This window comes from Mus pahari, chromosome 15 (assembly GCF_900095145.1).
Source record: "Mus pahari chromosome 15, PAHARI_EIJ_v1.1, whole genome shotgun sequence".
Lineage (NCBI taxonomy): Eukaryota > Metazoa > Chordata > Mammalia > Rodentia > Muridae > Mus > Mus pahari.
The window spans coordinates 31,115,663-31,135,000 of NC_034604.1; the positions used below are offsets into that span (position 1 = coordinate 31,115,663).

The following is a 19,338-nucleotide window of genomic DNA, read 5'->3' on the forward strand; positions in this document are numbered from 1 at the left end:
GGGCTGACCTAAGGCCGGAACCTCAGCCAGTACTGGTATCTAGGTCTGACCTGGGGGCCATGCACTGTCACTCACTGCATTTAGGTTGGCTTTGACGATGCCCCAGAGAACACTGGGGAGGGCCAAGCCCTGAGTCAGAGAAAGCTGAGGGACCAGGAGGCATGGCTAAGGAAGTCCTAGAAGGAAAGCATGGAGCCCAAGGACCGAGGACTGTGCCAAACACTACAGAGAGTAAAGACGTGTATACATTGGGCATGGGCTTAGCATTGCCACTATGCTCAGGCTACAGTCAGCCGCCAGCACCGGTGTGTGATTCGGGTGGGTCTAGCCATGTAGCCAGGCCTACTTCATCTACTTCTGGGGTGTAAGAAATATGCTGTCTTTCCCTGCCATATGTAACCTCGTGCCAGGCTCATAGGATGGTGAGAGGAGAGGCGATCCCGGGTCCTTGAGGTGTCTGCAAGCTCAGATGCTCTTGTGTCACACCTGCCCTGAGCCCATGTGCTCAGCGGCTGTGCCAGTGATGCCAACGAATGGGGTTGTGGGTTGTGTGAGGGCAGAAGGGGTAAGGACTGGGCTAGTCATTGCTAATATGGATGCCGTCTTGAAAGGGGCTAGGCTCGTCTGGGAGACAAATCTCTGGGCATGTGGGTAAGGGAGTTTTTAGACTGGGTTAACTGAGGTGGGAAGACCCACCTTAAGTGTGGATAACATCATCTCATGGGCTGGGGTCCTGAACTAAAGGGGGAAAAGGGGAAAAAGAACACAGTATTGCATTCATCTTCCTCTTCCCTGCCTGTTGCAGGGCAACCAGCAGACCTGAAGCTCCTGCCAGCCCTCTCCCAAGGCTGTGAGCCCAAACCCCAACCCTTCCTTCCCTAGGCTGCCCTTGTTAGGTATTTGATCACCACGAGGAGACAGTAACTCAGTGCTCTTCAAGAGAGAGGAGCTGGAGACCACTGGAGAGGGGTGGGGAGAGTGGCTGGAAAGCTGTCAGGAACTGGGGGTGGGGGTGGGGGTGGGGTGGGGTGAAAGGAGACTGGCCAGGCAGGGAGCAAGCCCTGGAAGTGAGGTGAGTTCATGAGGTTGGGGACTGTCCAAAGAGGAGGCTGGACAGGCCAACTGGAGTCCTGATCAGCATGGGGCTGGAGAAAGCCGAGCCACAGGAAGGGTGCTCCCAGGAGCACTTACAGAACACTCTGGGAATGCCTGGAGAGTCCGCAGGAGCACAGCCTTCCCTACCCAGGCCTCATTCTTCCTCTGGAAGAGGGAAGAGTGGTTGTCACAAGGCCTCCCCCGACTCCTGAGACACCCCATCCTCAGGTAAGGTGGGTGGAGAGGAAGAGGGGTCCAAACTGCTGCCTCTCATTTTGTGCCGGAGGACGGGGAAGCTTGGTGCATTGGGCTGTTGTGTAGGGCACTGTCTGTCACCCCTCAAAGGACAGAAGTAGCAGACTCAGGGTAGATGCTATGCCTGTATTAGACAGCGTGTGCCCCTCCCTCAGGGTTGTTCTTCCCTTCTCTTTGTATAGGAGCTGTGGGTACTTGTGAGCAAGGCAAACCTCATCTCACAGGTCTCAGACCATGGGAGACAAAAAGTAAAGTCACTTCTATGAAGGCCCCATGCATGCTGGGATGCTAGGCAAGCACTCTAACCACTGAGCTACACCTCCAGTCCTAGGAAGCCATCTTTATCAGTGGATTAGCCATGGCCCATTGAGGGCACACACACACACACACACACACACACACACACACACACACACACACACACACACAGAGTTTTTCAGCTCCTTCTGTCCCCACCCAGCCCCACGAGTCAAGGTCTGCTAACATCTGCATGGGGCAGATAAAGCCAGAGCCTAGAAAGGTGGTCCAGCTGAGACCCGGCACAGTAAAGGTGACAATAAGGAAAGGCTGGAGCCTCTGAGTCCCAGCCATGGGCACCCTCCTCACCTACGGGACAGTCATGGAGTCTTCCTCCCTGCTCCTCAGGAAGGTCTGAGGTTCCTGCATGCAGAGGGCAGTGTCTGTGGACTGTCCCAGCTGCCCACCTAGCTCCTGAGACCTGAGCAAATGAGGTCTGCTCTTGGAGCACTGGGGTCATTTTGAATCAAATAAGACACACACAAAGCATTAGAGGTGACGGTGACAGTCTGTAGTAGAAGTGTCATGGTCCTTGATGAAACCTCAGGTCCAGCATGATGAGGGGAGACCAATCAGATTTTAGGAGGACACTGGAGTGAGTCAGGCATCTCTCAAGGGTTAGCAAATCCTTTTTGTCCCTGTAAGAATCCAAGTGTGCGGGTGTGTGTGTGTGTGTGTGTGTGTGTGTGTGTGTGTGTCTCAGAGTGGGAAGGGAAAGGGAGAAAGTGAGGGAGGCAGGGAGGGAGGGAGGAGGAGGGAGAGAGAGAGGAAGCAAAGAGGCAGACAGACACATACATACATACACGCATACATATCAGGGGTCACTTCATGGTAGAAGTGACATTTAAAACCATAGATTTGGGCGCTGACAGAGCTCCCGACCACAGCAGGCACAGGGTAGAACCCTTGCAGGGATGAGAAGGGTTTGGAACCTGGAAGCCGGAGCAGAGGGACGGAGGAGGAGTGGTTCCGTGGTAGCCCCTGATCTTCTGCCCTTCCCTCCTTCTCTCATCCCGGTGTCCTCAGATCCAGGGTCTGGAACCCTGTAGTGTCTCTCTGAGAAGTAGGGTCTCTATAGATTTACAGCCAAGAGGTCCTTAGTGTGTAGTCCAGGTTAAGTTCCTCAAACTTCTTCCAGGAAGCTGAAGTGGGAGGGGAGAGGGGCCGAGGGGCAACGTGAGGGGGAGGGGGCGTGGGGAGGGGAGCGGGGTGTCCTGCAAGGTCATGGTCAGCTAGAGGAGGGGGCAAAGGCAGGTGCTTGGAGAGATGGTTTCTGTATCCAAGTCCTCACGTTAAGTGCCTAGGGTGGCCGGATCCTCACCATCTGCAGCAGGGCCTCTCTTTTGTCTCCTCTCTTTTACCCCTTCCAGCTCTGTTCTCAACTCCCCATGTCACTCCAAGTCTGTCTGTACCTCTGGGTGCCTGACTCCCTCTGTGACTCTGTACTTTGCCCCCTAAACTCCAGGGTGAGATCTCCCAGGATGGGAATGGGGATTCTGGGGTGGGGGCAAGTCCCGTCCCTCCTTCACCTGGAGAATGGCCTGGTCCGTCGGGGACTGGAAGAGTTGGGACGTTGAGCTTTCCCCGAGGGACAGTGGTTGGGTCTGCCAGGGGTTCGAGGACAGAGGCAGGGCCGGGCTAGGAGGGGGGCGGAACCTCGTGGAACACCCCTCCCCCACTTTCTTAAAGGGTCCAGCTCATGCTGGAGCCGGTGGCGGTGTTCTAGTGGGTGGGCGCACCGCACAAGGTCGGGCGTTTGTGGCCAGGCGCCGCGGGTGGGCCCTCCTGGTGGCCACGGTCCCCTTCAGGCTGCGCGCGCGCCGGCAGCCTCTCCCCCGCCCCCCTCCCGCCCTTCTCGTCCTTCCCGCTCCTCCCTCCCTCCTTCGCTGCTCTGTTCCCTCCTCCTGCAGTCCGTCCCCTCCTTCTCTGCCCAGCCTCTCCATAGCCGTGGCTCCAACACCTGAGGGGACAGAAGCGAACGCGGGGAGCTCCAACAGGCGGCGGCACGGGACCGCGGGTCCAGGGGTGGCCTCCGCATGGCCCCACCGTGAGAGGGGACCCAGCGGCTGGGACACGAGCGGTGAGTAGGGCCGCCGGCCAACTGTGTCCCCCAAGGCCTGCATGCTCACGGACCCCGCCCCTCTTCTCAGGAGGCCAGCTAGACACTGGGAGGGGGTTTAGGGTTGGGAGAGGAACACAGGCTGGGTGGCGGGAGCCGCCCTCCGCCCTTTTTGCCCGCTAGGGTCTGCTAACAAAGCTACATTTCGAGATCAATTCCGTGGTGGCTGGAGCATCTAAAGGATGCGGTTGTCATGGAGATGGGGCAGAGAGAGGAAGCCCAAGATGGTCAGGACTGGGCCAGGGAGTGGGGGCGCCGCCAAGAGCCCCAGACAGGCCTGAAGGGAGGACGGGGCTGCCGGCCCAATTGTCTCCTGGGCCCTGCCTCCCGGTCCCCTCCCCCTTTTGTATAATCAGTGTCAGTGTGTATGGGGCACTAGTGTCAGTTTGGTGGTCTGTGGTTGGGGTGTTGTGTGCTGGGGCCTGCCAGAGCTACCTCCACAACGGAACATCTTTGAGGATTTATTTCTCTTTCCAGTTTTCCAACTTTGACAGGCAGGCCTGGGTCCCCCGCCTCTCTCTGTCTCTGCAAGAGCAGGGGTTCGAATGGGGGCGTGGCAGGCAGTAGGCAAGGCCAGGCCTCACAGCAGCAGTCTTGACTGGAGGGGTCCTTGGAAACGGGTGCTGAGCTGGGTGGGGCAGGGAATCCAGATGTAGGGACCACCCTATCCAGCTGGCTCTCTCTTAGACTCTTGTCCCTGGAGGACCTGGGACTCTCTGAAATAAGACCCAGGGCATTGTTTCCACACAAGACCTTGGGCCCACTGCCCGATGCCCACCCTTTGTCTTAGGTTCATCTTGCTGGGCCCAGACAGAGATCTGGGGGCAGATACAATTCTTACGGTGCAAGAGGGCACAAGAGTCCTGGCAGCTGAGGTGACTGAAACTAAGCAGGCTGCTCTGGGTTGGCCGGTGTAGGAGAGTGGGCCTGGGGTAATATGCGGATTTTCCTAGGTCTCCTCCAGAGATAGCGGCTTTATGGATAGCACTCAGCTCGAAGGATAGTAGGCAAGGAACGTGGGGATAACCTCCAAGCCCTCCTCCACTCCCAGACAGAGGCCTTCCTCCCAAGGAAGCTAGAAGTTCTGTGGCCCGGGATCTGTGAATCAAGACAATGGGCCAGCCATTCTTCTTGTCCCTTCAGGGATCTGGAGGAAAGAATTGTTCCCTCCAAGCCCTTTCTCCTGCTGCATGGTGCCTGGCAGTGGGTTTTGAGTGGGGCTCCTACAGTGTTTGGTCCTGGCGGAAACAGGAGGCCTACAGGCATGGCCAGAGCCCTCGGGAGATTCCCACACACTGGGGTGAGAAGGTTGAGGGATGACAGAGTTCCTGGAAGGCCCCTTCCACGGGTGTCTCCTGCAAGACTGAGGTCTCAGCGCCCAGGCAATTTTATCCCTGGACCTCTCAAGTGCCCTGTGCCAGACTAAGAGGTCTCCTTCCTGTGTGCGGGCGTGCGGGCGTGCCCCGTGTGCTCATTGCCAGGGAGAGGATGCGAATCCTAAGCAGATCTAGGGTCATTTCTCTCTTTTTCTTCTCTTTTCTTTTCTTTTCTTTTCTTTTCTTTTTTTTAAAGATTTATTTATTTTATTTATATGAGCACACTGTAGCTGTCTTCAGACACACCAGAAAAGGGCATCAAATCCCATTACAGATGATTGTGAGCCACCATGTGGTTGCTGGGAATTGAACTCAGGACCTCTGGAAGAGCAGTCAGTGCTCTTAACCACTGAGCCATCTCTCCAGCCCGGGTCATTTCTCAAGGGAGAGAGAAAAGCCAGTTGGAATGATTTTCTATTCTCCCCAAGACTGGGAGATGGGGCCTGGGGATGCCACAATGGCTTGTTCCCACTGATGGAGCATAGCCACTGTGTGGGGTACCCCAACACCTCTGAGCTTTGAGAGGGAGACACCACTATTGCCCCCATCCCAATGGAGAGGTCCCTGGCCCAGGGAACAATCGTCTGCTCCAAGTACCTTGTGGAGGTAGGTGGGACATGCATCCAGGTGGAACTTTATGTGGCTCAGACCTGTGTCCCCCGCTGTATGCACCCAGCCACCTCCTGTTCTCTTCTGCAACTCCAGCTTAGGACAGAGGTGGGCCTGAACACCTACCTCTCTGCACAGGAGTGACCTTGGAGGATACTCAAGTGTTCCACTGGGGTCTCCTGAGGAGGTAAGGTAAAGGCATTTTCCTTCCGGACAGCCTGCAGAGACTGAAGCCGCCTCTCCTAGCAGATGATGCTCTAGACCTCCTCTGCCAGATGGTCTTTTCCAGGAAAATCTGTTTTGAGAAGCATCTTGTGTCTGGGGTTCCATATTTAGCCTGGCTCCTTACACAGGAGGATATACTCAGACTGTCACCCCTCAAGGGATGTTTGGGGGTGGAGAGGGTCTAGGGCTACACCTGGCTCCTTGCCACAGCTTAGCCAAGATGGGGAGGTTCTGCCCTGGCTGTGATATGCCCTGCTGGTCTCTTTGGGGTCTGGCTATGTCCCGAGAGCCCTGTTCTTCACTGAGCTTGGCTCACAGTGGAGTCATGTCCATTGTGGGTGGCGAGTCCTCCTGAGTTGTGTCTGCATGTTTGGGTGACTGGAATCCAGGCCACGGCAAGACCGTGGTCCAGCTTGTTTTAAGAGTGCAGGCTGCTACAAGAATCCTCTTCCTTGTCTCCTGCTCAGGAACCAGATCGCAGAGATGCTCTTTGGGGCTTTTCCTGCATCACTTTCCTTCTGCCTTACTCCATCTGGTCCACCCACACCCCGTTCACCCAGAGACCCAGATTTGCCAGGGCTAACATCTAGCCACGCTTGCTCCTCCCCTTCATTCCCATTTTGAAAGCTGCGGCTTTTGTAACACATCACCTTGAACTATATCAGCACATATTCCCTGAGTCAAGGATATTCCCCCCCCCGCAACTATTGTCACACCTGAGGAATTTAGCAATGGTTCAGTTTGGTCTTATATTTAGCCTGCATCCAAGTTTTTCTAGTGGTTCTAGTAACAAATTTTGCAAGTATTTGTTATGGATGTTTGGGTTGGTTTGGTTTTGAGATGGGGTCTCTCTCTATAGCCCTGGCTGTTCTGGATCTTGCTATGTAGAGCAGGGTGGCTTTGAACTCACAGAGATTGGTCTGCATCTGCCACACCTGACTACAAATCTTTTTTTTTTTTTTAAATCAAGGAACATACACTATATTTAGTTATTATGTAGTACATTTAGTTATATTTTAGTTCTGGATTAATCTCATTTTCTTTCCCTTCCATTTTAAGACAGGGTTTTATGCAGCCCGGGTTGACCTCAAACTTGTTGTGTAGTACTGAGGATGACCTTGGACAACTCCTGCTCTCTCTCTCTCTCTCTCTCTCTCTCTCTCTCTCTCTCTCTNTGTGTGTGTGTGTGTGTGTGTGTGTGTGTGTGTGTCTTCTAGACAGGTTTCTCTGTGAAACAACCGTGGCTGTCCAGGAACAGTTTGTAGAGCAGGCCACAGACCAGATTGCTTGAACTTACAGAGATCTACCTGCCTCTGCCTCCTGAGTGTCTGCTCTTTTATTCCACATTCTAAGTATTGGGATTGCAAGCATGCTCCACCATGCTCAGCTAAATAACCTGACTTTTAAAAAGTTTTTTTTCTTCTTGTACTGTTTTATGGCTTTATCAATTTTGGAGTTGTGCAGAATCTCTCATGTTCTGGATTTGTCTTCTTGCTCGCTCCTGATCAGACTCATGCTAACTATTTTGGACAGACCCCATAGGTGGTGTCCTGTCCAGTGTCACATGGGAGGGCACACCATAAATAAATAGTGTTATGTGAGGCCACTTGGCTGAGGGTCCATTTGCTTCAGTTCTTCACTTGCTCTTGCTACATCGAACTGAGCATCCCTGCAGCATCAAGGACTATCCAAAAAGATCAAACTTGTATCAGACTAGAAGCAGGAGAGAGGACAACCAGCAGAGACGATGAGACGATTGCTCTCACTCAGGGTTTACCGCCTCTGGGTGGAGGCAGGCACTGCTGATGTGGGGAGAAGGGAGGCCTGAGAAAGGAATCAGGGGTATGAGGAGTGTGTCAAGAAAATGGAGCAAGAAGGAGAGAGAGAGAGAGAGAGAGAGAGAGAGAGAGAGAGAGAGAGAGAGAGAGAGAGAGAGACCCAGAACACACCTCTTTCCCAAGGGTATGGGGATTCCCTGAGAGATCTTACAGAGGTGAGTGATGTGGTTGTGCACTAGAAGATTGTGTGAGGAGGAACAGGGTCTTTTGGGTAGCGTGTCGGATGGATGCTCGCTTAGGAGGCTGTGATGTGCTTCAGCACAAGACAACTGGAAACTGTAGCAGACCTGGGGCCCTGCTTCTCATGGGTTGTGTGGCCGGTTGACCTGAAGCTGCAGGGGTCTGGGGAAAGGGATGTACTAAGAGCCTGGACAGATGGACAGACTCAGTGCCCAGCTAGAAGCAGAGGATGACCAGGGAGCTGTTGTCTGTGGCTTGGGAAGGGTGTTGGTGGAGAGAGGGCACCCAGCAGAGACTGACTGAGGTCTGAGGGACCTTTGGATTGTCGATCGTGAATCAGAGGACACTGCTTCTCATGTGCTGCCCCTTTCTGAAGCTTCTTTTGTGGCGAGGGCAACCTGGGGCAGGACTGGGTGGTGAGCTTCCAAGTGGCACCAGCTGGGGGACTGAACAGGTGAGGGGCCGGCTTGTAGGCAGCTGGCCCTGCAAGAGTCAGGAGGCCCCTCTTGCTCCCAGAATCCAATTCTTCCCCTATTCCACTTTATCAGACTCCATTAAAGTGCCTCCTGGTGAAATCAAGTGCTTGGTTTCCTCTAGTCCAAGGGAAACCACAGTCTGACCCTACAGCTCATGGTAACTCCGACCCACACACTCAGATGGGCCTCCATCTGAATGGGCCTGTCCCACACTCATGCCGTGGCCCAGAACCACTGCCTCCTCTTCTGCTTGGCACTTCTTCTTTGGCCTTTGCCCAGGGTCTTAGTTTGGGTTTCTATCGCTGTGATGGAACACCATGAGCAAAAAAGCAAGTTGGAGAGGAAAGGGTTTATTTGGCTTACACTTCCATATTGCTGTTTATCATTGAAGGAAATCAGGACAGAAACTCAAGCAGGGCTGGGACTACAGAGGAGTGCTGCTTACTGGCTTGCTCCTTATGGCTTGCTCTGCCTGCTTTCTTAATAGAACCCAGGACCATAAGCCCAGGGATGGCACCACCCACAATGTGCTGGGCCCTCCCCCATTAATCATTAATTAAGAAAATACCTTACAGCTGGATCTTAAGGGGGCATTTTCTCAATTGAGGCTTCTTCCTCTCTGATGACTCTAGCTTATGTCAAGTACACACACACACACACACACACACACACACACACACACACACACAACCCTATTCAATCCATTTGGGCCCTGCTTGCCCACATCCTTTTCAGCTGAAATCCCTTGGGAAAACAAAAGTCTCAGCTTCCTCAGGTGCATGGACCAAGCTTATCCATCCTCCTGTTCTGCACCTTTGCCCTGCCTTCCTCCTGCCATGGTGGGCTAGGGCCAGGTATTCCTGTGCTGCCTAAGGACCCTCAGCCTGTGTGTCAGATCTTATGGCTTGTCTCCTGCTTGAAGACGCTGTTCATCAGGATCCACACCCTGCCACCCCACACTGTAGTTCCTCTGTTGGTTAGGTCACTTCATCAGGGACTGCCCTGCTGTTGCCTCTCTAGGAAAGGCTGTTCTTGTGCTGTCTCCAGCCAGAGCCTCCGGGTCACTCCTCTTTCCAGCAAAGGCTATCCAGGCTCCACACCCTCTCCTCACGCTGTTTCTGGCTTCAGTCAATCGTGAGCTCCCCTCTGTACTCCCTGATTGCCTTTCTCAAGGTCACCAGTGACCTCCGTATTGGTACAGCAGAGATCGCTTCTCATCCTTGCCTGCATCACCCCACACTCTATCCCCTTCCTTGGGATTCTTGCTTGGCTTCTAGGTCACACATTCTCCTGTTCGCTTCCTATTTTGTATGTTGCTCCTCGACTTTGGACGCTGGCTCCCTTCATCACCCTTCAAATGTGACCTCTCCAGGACTCAGCCTCTGCACAGCTGCCCAGCCAGGACCTTACATAGATATAACCTAGCACTGCAGCTATAGTGCCGCCTGTGCCTTGCTGGCCCCACGTCCACAGTGTTCTCACGGACCCAGCCTCACCTTCCCCCGAAAGCTTCAGGTTCTTTTTTTTTTTTTTAGATTTATTTATTTATTTATTATAAGTACACTGTAGCTGTCTTCAGACACACCAGAAGAGGGCGTCAGATCTCATTACAAATGGCTGTGAGCCACCATGTGGTTGCTGGGATTTGAACTCAGGACCTTCAGAAGAACAGTCAGTGCTCTTAACCACTGAGCCATCTCACCAGCAAACCAAGCTTCAGGTTCTTGCCCCGCACTTCAGTTTTCATGTCTTCCAGATGCCTCTACTTCTCTAACATGAAGCACCCATCTTCCTCCCAGACCTGACCCACCAATCCCTCCCCTTCAGGGATCGCGTTTCCATCCTTCTCGCTGCTCAGGGTCTTGACTCCCTTGCTTTTCTCCCATTGAGGCACAAGGGTTTACCAAGTCAAGGTGTCCTCTCTGTGGGTCAGGGAGGTGAGGAGAGGTATGAGACCTCGCTTAGCCACGGATAACTTCTTTCTGCGGCATCGTGCTGTTTTCTATCTGCAGGTCACAAACCTTTGTCTGATCCAAGCTGAACAGGCCAGGACAGGTCAGGGAAGTGGAAGGAGCGTGGAGGGCTGGCAGGGGGGGCTTAAGAGGCAGTGAGGGTCTTGGGAAGGTGGGAAAGCTACACAGAAGGAGATTGGAAGGACGGAGGTTCCCTCGGTGCCACCGAGGGACATGAGTGAGTCTGCAGTGAGTAGAAAGGTGCACCTTCTTGGCTATTGAAGGAGACCAAGGGAGATGCCCAGACACCGTGCTACCCAAATGGTAAGGCTTCCTCTATGTACCCTGCAGCACAGGGGACCCGAACCCCGTCAGTCCCCTGTAACTTCCAGGGTCTGACCCAGCACGCAGGCTATGGGTCAGATGTAGCATCTAGAAGCAGAGTGAGTCCCAGGTAACCTTCTAAAGTTGGAGGGAGGTGGAGCAGTGGTCAGGGGTTCATGGACTGCCAGAACCTGGACAGCCCAGTTCTTTGTGATTCTAGATAGTGAAGGTCTTACCCTATAGGGAGGTCAGCTGGCGGTCAAGTTCCTTGTTCCATGGGATTTGAAGGCAGACACTGTGGATTTCATTAATGTTAAGGCTGCTCCAAAGAAGCATGCTGATATATGCAAATGGTAAGCAAATGAGGGTGCCAGTTGTCTTGGGGCAGTGGGAGAGAAGAAAGCTAAGAGGTTTCAAGGAATGACCTTTGTGGAGTGGCCCTGAAAGTCCCAGTGGGCACATGCAGATGGATACAAATGGGCACTCATCCCTCGGGTTATAAAGAGGCCTCCTGGACGTCCACAGCCCACAGGAGGCTGTCCTCCTAGCAGACAGAACGGTCAGGCTTGTTAACAGCATCAACCCATCACTACAGGCTCTCAGGACTCAGATTTTTGGCTCCTACTTAACACCATGTGTGTCTCATGTGTCTTAAGACAGAGGTAGTTAGGAGCCCCGCTCAGGTGATGTGTTGGTGTGACTTAAATGTGGCCCTAAGGGTTGGGATTCCTTCTCTGTTCGCCCCACTAGCCCCACAGGAGCTGGTCTCTGTCTCCTTCCTTACACTGGGCCTCTGAAGCCCCTGTCTTGGAACCTGCTCTGACAGTTGCCAAGGACAACCGTCTCCAAGGCCAAATGGACTATATGCTATGTGCTGCTCTTCTGAGCACCTCTCTCAGGGCACGAGCCGTCAGCTAGTTCTCCTGCAGACCTGGGAAGGTTCTGGAAGAAAGTAAACAAGATGTTTTCCTGGATACAGTGCACACTCCATTTCCTTTAGTTACCCTGTGAAATAGGTGCTGTGAAAGTCTCATTTTGTGGATGGTCCTGAGGCTGAGGAAACTGAACCACCTTCCTGAGGTCACACTGCTGGTGGGGAGCGGGGATGTTTTCCAGGCTCCTGGGTAGTCATGTTCCCCATATTGCCCTGGGTTCCTCCTGCTCTGGGGGAGTGGGATATTAATATACTTAACCAACCTGGAGCCTGTCCTTCAGGCCTTGTAGAGAACGAGATGTGTGGTCTTGGGACATTACCAGCAAGAAGTCCCCTCACAGGTGCCAACTGCCCATGCTGTCAGGTGCGCTGTAGAGTCCTGTGGAGCTCTGGAAGTGCTCAGACATGGGCCAGTGAAGGGGGAGGGTATATATAGCTAGCCAGGGTCCGTTCCCCACATTTGCTACATGCCAGTCAGCCTTTCACACTGATTGTCATGTTTGCCATGTGTGTGCCGCATGTGCATGAACCCAGCCATGTGCTAACAATGATATGATCTAGAGAGCTCATTAGTGCAGGAGGATTTGTGGGGAGAAGAGCGGTGGGGTCAATGGGAGGCAGGTGAGTCCCAGGGCCAGATAACAGGTGTACAAGCAAGAACATTCCCCCTTTCATTGCTAGGGAATCCTGGTGGAGCTCTGTGGGCAGGTGTCTGAATTGGAAAGTCCTTGGAGACTGGATAGGTTGGGGCCCAACCTGGCTTAGCCCCAGCATTTCCAGGGCCCCACAGGAATTGATGCTGCCCCTTACAGCATGGGTAATAGGTGACTTCTAGGGGAACCTGTGGGTGGTCTATGTGTGGGCTTCAGTGGCCTGTGAGCCTCCCAAACAACATCTGAATGTTTTGAATATGTGAGGTCCATCTGGGGTGGGCTCGCAGCCTCCATCAGGTGTTGAGCAAGACCCTCTGGCTGGGGAATGCCCTGAATGTGATGCATGTGGGGAGATGAGCCCCCCCCCCCAGAACACTGGAGGCAGACATGGAGTGTGGCAGCTCCCAGCTCTGACCCCTGGGACAGCTATGGTCTCAACGCTTCTACACCAATGTTCTCAGAACTTTCTGCGTTCCTGCTCTGGGTTCAATACCCCAGGGGCTTAGATTCTGCCTGCCCTGGGCAGTTCTTGGCACCCATTCTGGTTCTGCCCAATGCAAATACACCCTTCATCAAGCCCCCTGCTGTCACTGTGTAACTATGGTTGGTGAAGATGCTTGTCTTCTCCATTATCAACCCAGTCTGAACTTCTGGGTTGTCCCTCTTCCTGTCCACAGATTCTCCATAGGTGGAAGGATTTCTACTGTGGGTGTCTAGCAATGTAAGCCCGTCTGTCCTTAACGTTGCTCTCAGGTTTGAAGGCTTCTCACTCCCCCATTGACACCAGAGGAACTGTCTCCTTCCCTCTGTGTGGTTGTGTGGTCCTATGTGTGTACACGTGTATGAGCCCACACATGTCTGCTATGCACAGTAAACACACAGGTTCTCACAGTAAGCCAGCTTGGAGCCTGCCTGCAGGAGACACCCCTGGCCCTGACCTGGTGTTCCCTCGGCCCCTGTCTTCTACCTCAGCATGGAAAGGGTCATCGATTTGACCACCCCTGCAGTAGCCTTGCTCCTAGCATGTTCCTCAGTATTGCCTAGCCTCTGCCAAAAACAGGGACAGCAACAATCCAAACTACCCAGCCAACAGATATTTATGAAGCATTCCTATATGCTGGGCATAGCACAGGCTCTGGACAATTGTGTCCATGATAGGTCCCTGCGCTCACTGGAATCACATCCTAGTGTCAGGGAGCGTGGTCAGGAAGTAAACGGGGGCTTTGAGAAGTTTGAGAATGGCTGCCAGCGAAGTGCTTGATGGTCGAGGCTGAGGACGCCACTTGGATCCCCAGCAGTGACATAAAAAGCTGGGAGCAATGATATATTCCTGCAGCTCCTAGGTTGGGAAGGTTCTGTGAGAGAATTCCGTCTCACAAACTATGATGGAGAGGGATTGAGAAGACACCCCATGTGACCTCAGACCTCCATCCATGCATGCATGCACATAAACCACACATACGTGCACACTTACAAGGAAAGCTCACACACGTACTCCAACATTAATTAATTAAAACAGAAGCGTTTCTATTTTCCTTGGTGCTTTAAAAGCTCAGGGGGATGTGGCCCAGAGGCAGGGCCTCTCTCTATTGAGGATGGAGAGGCTGCTTTGGGGTTCAGCCTTGAATGGAAGAGAAGGCAATCACAGAATGATCCAGGGAAACAGCATTCTAGGCCAAGGGTACAGCTGGTGCAAAGGCCCCGAGGTGGGAATGAGCTTGGGGAGCAGAAAGAGGCCAAATGTGGCTGGGAGGAAACAGCAGACTGAGCTCAGTCAGGGCCTTTTTAGGCCATGCTGGGGAGACTGAGTTCTTGTTTAAGGGAGATGGGAATTGCTGGAGGATTAGGAAGGAGGGAGACACAGCGTGGTTTGTCTCCGCAGTGCCCTCTGGCTGCCATGGGGGCAGTGGGGAAGGGGGGGCAGGGATATCTGAGGAGCAGTCAACACCCAGAAAGTGTGTGGCTCACCAGTCACCTCTGGCCTAGGGACTTCTGCTGTCATCGTGCCCATTTCAGCTGGTACCGAATGGAGGCCGCTGAGAGCCCAAGGACATCCCAAGGGTAGTGAGAGACTCCTGGAAAGGGCTTGGATCAGGCTGAGGCTGGCCACAGGGGATCGTGAGTGCTGCCAGCCTGTCATTTGTCTCCTTGAGACAGATGCTCAGTGGCCCAGCTCCTCTCCGCTCTGGCTAGCAAGGCTGGAGGCAGCAAGAGCCACCGCCTGGGCTGATTCCTTTGGTTGAGGTCTGGGGGACTTGATCTCATGGGAGGCTCCAGCCTGCGCCTTTAGTCTGCAGCTGCAGATGGAGACTGCCCCTGACCGTGCGGTGGGATTTCAGACAAAGCCTTTCCCGGTGTGCGCCTCAGTCTCCCCTGGGCTGGAGACTTGAGTTCAGTTGATGCTTACCCTGGGGAGTTTGCTGTTCTGGGGACAGCCACCCCCTCAGCACCCATGGCCTGAGCGTCACTCACCCGCTCCAGGCGAGGGAAGGAGAGGAGTACTTTATTCCACAGACGTCACACAGGGTAGAGAGGTGAGAGTGTGTTCCTGGTTACGTCGTCGTGTGGAGGGCCATATGGGTGAGGACCTGGAACACTGTTTTACACCTTTTGTCTTGAAACATCCCCTTTGTGCATCCCTCCCAAGGCTCAGCTACTCTGGGCTCTATTGGCCCTCAGCCCAGGCAAGGGCTCTGGGCCCCCTGCCTAGGGTAGAGCTCAATGCTGCTCCTTGTCCATCTAGCCCCAGGAACTGAGGACACTGGCCAGGGCCCGGTACTGGCAGAAACTCAGTCCTGCTTGAAGCTTAAGGGGACATGGCAGGGCAGGACAAGCTTAGGTCTGGGGTAGCCTTAACCAGTTTCTAGAAGTTACAGAACGCCAGAAGGGTCATCCGAGACACCCTTGATTTTTCAATAGTCCTAGCTTTGGCCTGCAGATAGAGCCACTGATATACTTACGTAGCTTCAGGGAGATCAGGCAGAACCACCCTGCCAGGCTTCAGTTCTGTGCCTGGACACAGGAGCTGGAGAAATCCTGGCAGGATAGGGGTCTCAAGCCCCGTGGTCCCGATTCAGTGCCTGCTGCCCTGTGGTAGTGAGATAGCTGGTGGACTAGAACTCAGGCAGCAGGCTGCAAGCCCCCTACTCCCTCTCTTCCTTTCTAGGTTCCCCTTGGGGTCTCAGTTGAGGAGGTGACCTCCTGTCTCCTCTGGGTGTGCCACCGAGGAAACCAATAGAAATAGTAACGGCAGCAGCAGGGATGTAGGGCAGACCAGAAAGATTTCCTTACTCAGCGCTAAGCCCTGAGGGTTCCTGGTGTCCTAGCACCAGGGCCTGGTAGCTTAGAGCTTAGCTTGAAGGTGTTTTAAATCTGTGGGCTGTGATGTGTGTGTGTGTGTGTGTGTGTGTGTGTGTTGTAGTGTGTGTATGTGGTGTGGTGTGTATGTGTGTGTGGTGTGAGTATATGTGGTGTGTGTGTGGGGGGTGTGTGTGGTGTGTGTGTGTGTGTGTGTGGTGTGAGTATGTGTGTGTATGTGGTGTGTGTGTTTGTAATCTGAATGTAATGAGGTTGTTAGAACTCTAGGTAGTCTATGTAGAGAGACCCTGTCTCAAAAAACAAAACAAAACAAAACAAAAAAATAAACAAAACTCTGGTTAGTAGTGATGGGCTGGGGCCACAGATCTCTCTTCCCAGCCCTCTTCTACTCAGTGTTTGAACACACAGGGTTAAATGATTTTAACAGGTGTATGGTAGCCCCAGTTAAAGGCTCAGGAGTCCCCAGAGAGCAGAATCCACTTTCCTTTCTGGGCTCGCATAGGTGCAAAGTCTTCATGGAGTTTATGTCTGTTTCCTGCATGTCTGGGTTGGTGGTCTGGGGCGTGCTTGGCAGGTACAGGAGTTCATGTCCTCATATCAACTCTGCAGCTTGTTCTGCCGGATCCCAGAAAGCTGGGCTCTCTCCTCCTCCTCCTCCTCCTCCTCCTCCTCCTCCTCCTTCTGACTCTCCTGAACCCAGATAGACCTCTCAGGAAGAAAGTAGGCTGCTGGAGGCCACCTTGGCTCACATAGTGGAGCAAGGAAGTAACAAACCAGAAACAGAGGTAAAGCCAGGCACCTGCCTCTGTGCAGTTTTCCAGGTGTTGACGGGGCAGGGCTAGCCTGTGTCTCTGCCTGAAGTCACTAGGGAGGGTAGCCTAGACCACAAGGGGCTGGGGCAGAGAGGAAAGAACTTGCCCTTGTCTTCCGCCTTCCTAGCCAGGATGACTTGGGCAGAGGCCGGTGTGGCTCCTCCGGCTTCGGTTTCCCCAGTGAGCTTCTCAGAGGCCTTTCTTGAGTTCTTCCTTAAGACTGGGTGAACTCCTGGGAGGGTCGCCATGTTGAAGGAAGTCCTGGAGCCCTTCTTCTTTATGGCGTTGCCAGATACTCGTGTTGCAGGGGCCGCCATAGTCTGTGCAGCACCGCCCCCGCCCAGCACCCTGGACAGCGGCCCACGCTGGGCCCCTGTGGCTGAGGGCTGTCTCTGGCATCCCTGGAATCAAGCTGCACTTAGGTTATTTTCCTTGATTTCTCTCTTAGAGACCCCTAAAAAGCAACTCCTGTGTCAATTTCCTCTGCTAGTTACAAATTCTGGTTCCTCTCTACTGTGCAGACTGGGCTGAGAATGTGTAGAGAATCATATGGCCGGCCAAGACCAGCCTGAGTTTTGTCTCCTTTTACTAGTAGAATACAGAGGGTTGCCCAGTTCCTCACAACCTGGGTCTTCCTCAAAGGACTTTGGTGGATTCTGAAGGATAGAACAGAGACCCAAGAAGTACTAAGGAAGGCAGTGGCTAGGGTACAAGGGCCAAGCTGGGAGCCAGAGGACAGCGGGGGGGCTGGCCTAGCCACTGAAGTGAGAGTGTCACAGCCTGAGCCTGTTCTCCAACTCAAGATATAATCATGGCCATGCCCCTGCCCAACTGACTCTGTCTTTCTCCTCCATCTTCTGTCAAGCAGCCCTAGGGGCTGACAGGAACGGGTGGAAGCATTGACCAACATGGATGAAGAGAAGCTCTCGTGTGAGCTGCACAAGGAAGGGAGTGCTACCCGGGACCACAGCATGGAGCCTGAAGAGGAGCCAGGGCTCCAGAATGGAACAGCGGTCAGCGAAGGCCTGAGCAGCCACATCAGCGGCCCAGGCAGTGAGAAGACCTTAGAAGGCACCACGGAGCCTGTGAGAGACCCAGATGTGGCCCTCCCTGGCCTTAACCTCTCTTTGACCAATGGCCTGGCTTTGGGACAAGATGGGAACATTTTGGAAGATTCCATAGAATCCAGGCCCTGGAGAAGTGGACCAGAAAAGGAGGAGGATGTCCCTGGGAGTCTCTGTCCAGATGCTGAGGACCCTCAGCTGGGGTGAGTGGGTCAGGGACTTATGCACTTCTAGCTCTTTGATAATATACCCTGGGGCCAGCCCCTGAGTCTCTCTAGAAGTCTGAGGTTGCCTGTCCCCATTTTCAGCTTCTGAGCATTAACAACAGAGCCCTTCAGGGGAATTCAGAGGCAGCCAGGCTTGCTGTACTCCCAGCCCTCGGCCCCCACAAACCACAGTGAGCAGTCTCCACAAGGGGCTGTAGTCCGTCTCTACTAGCTGACACGAAAGCTTTGAGTCCATTCAAATATCTAGATGGGACAGGCGGGTTATCTGGCCCATTTTCCCCAAGATGGCCCCCGGTGGGCAAGCTTTGTGTTCCTGCCTTTCCCAGGGGATTTTCCTGGGAGTTTGATACGTTGCATCAGGAGCTTTGTGTGTGTCCTACTCAGTGGAGTTACAGTCTGTTCCTCAGCAGAAGGTAGAGAGACTGGTGTGGGAGTACCACTGGACAAGGAGGAGGGGATGGGCAGGGGAATGTCTAAAGGCCAGGGAGGGTGGGAAAAACATACGCAGCAGAAGTCTCTGAGAGCGTAGCTGTAGGCTTGCCTCGCCTGAATGGGCAAGGTGTAAATATGTATGGGGGTACATGTGTGTGTCCTGCCTTTACAGTGTTATATGCACAGGGGTATGTGAGCATGTGTGGGGGGCACATGTGTGAGCCTGTGTGCATGTCTGTGTGCCTAACTTGCATACTGGAATTTGCACAGGAGGTATGTGAGTATGCATGAGGTCTGTGTGTGTGTGTGTGTGTGTGTGTGTGTATCTGTATGTGTCCAGCCAATACACTTAATTAACATATGTGCAGGAGTGTATGAGTTTTCATGGGGCATGTGCATGTGTGTTCAGCTCCTAGCTAGAGACTGGTGGCGTGGTAGCTAGCCTTTGCATCTGGGACATCTAGGTAGGATGGTGACTGTGCCCTTGCGTTCTATAGGCTGGATTGTCCTGGTGAACCAGATGTGCGTGATGGCTTCAGTGCCACATTTGAGAAGATTCTGGAGTCAGAGCTACTGCGGGGCACCCAGTATAGCAGCCTGGACTCATTAGATGTGCTGAGTCTCACTGACGAGAGTGACAGCTGTGTCAGCTTCGAGGCCCCCCTCACACCTCTCATCCAGCAGAGGGCTCGAGACAGCCCCGAGCCCGGGGCCGGGCTGGGCATTGGGGACATGGGGCCTGAAGGGGATCTAGGGGCAACTGGTGGTGGTGATGGGGAACTGGGCAGTCCCCTGCGGCGGTCCATCTCTAGCAGCCGCTCAGAGAATGTCTTGAGCCACCTGTCCCTCACCTCGGTGCCCAATGGATTCCATGAAGATGGGCCTGGGGGCTCAGGAGGGGATGATGAGGACGATGAGGACACGGACAAGTTGCTGAACTCTGCCAGGTGAGGCAGGAGTGGGGTGGGGGAGGGGCTGGGCTGAGATCTGGGGAGCCATGAGTGGGTAGGGGAATCGAGAGCCAGAAGACGCAAGGATTTCTGGATGACAGTGTCCACAATCCACAAGCCCCCCACAAGGTCATCCCGTCTATCCTGCATGTGGACTTACCACGCGGCTCTTCCATTTTACTAGCTCAGAGCAGGTCATATT

The 19,338-nt window shown here is 53.8% G+C and overlaps 1 protein-coding gene across 2 annotated transcripts in view; it reads left to right on the plus strand.

Moving 5' to 3' along the window:
* The first annotated feature begins 1,081 nt into the window (after positions 1 to 1,081).
* Positions 1,082 to 19,338, plus strand: part of Psd2 (pleckstrin and Sec7 domain containing 2) — a 51,406-nt gene continuing 33,149 nt past the window's right edge. Inside the window, exons 1-4 of one of the 2 annotated variants that reach the window (XM_029547244.1) lie at positions 1,082 to 1,323; positions 3,558 to 3,727; positions 17,332 to 17,730; positions 18,684 to 19,133. In XM_029547244.1, coding sequence (XP_029403104.1) covers positions 17,372 to 17,730; positions 18,684 to 19,133 — 809 coding nt within the window. In that variant the 5' untranslated portion in view covers positions 1,082 to 1,323; positions 3,558 to 3,727; positions 17,332 to 17,371. The remainder of the gene's footprint in view (positions 1,324 to 3,557; positions 3,728 to 17,331; positions 17,731 to 18,683; positions 19,134 to 19,338) is intronic. The other variant, XM_021214527.2, reaches the window with a different exon arrangement.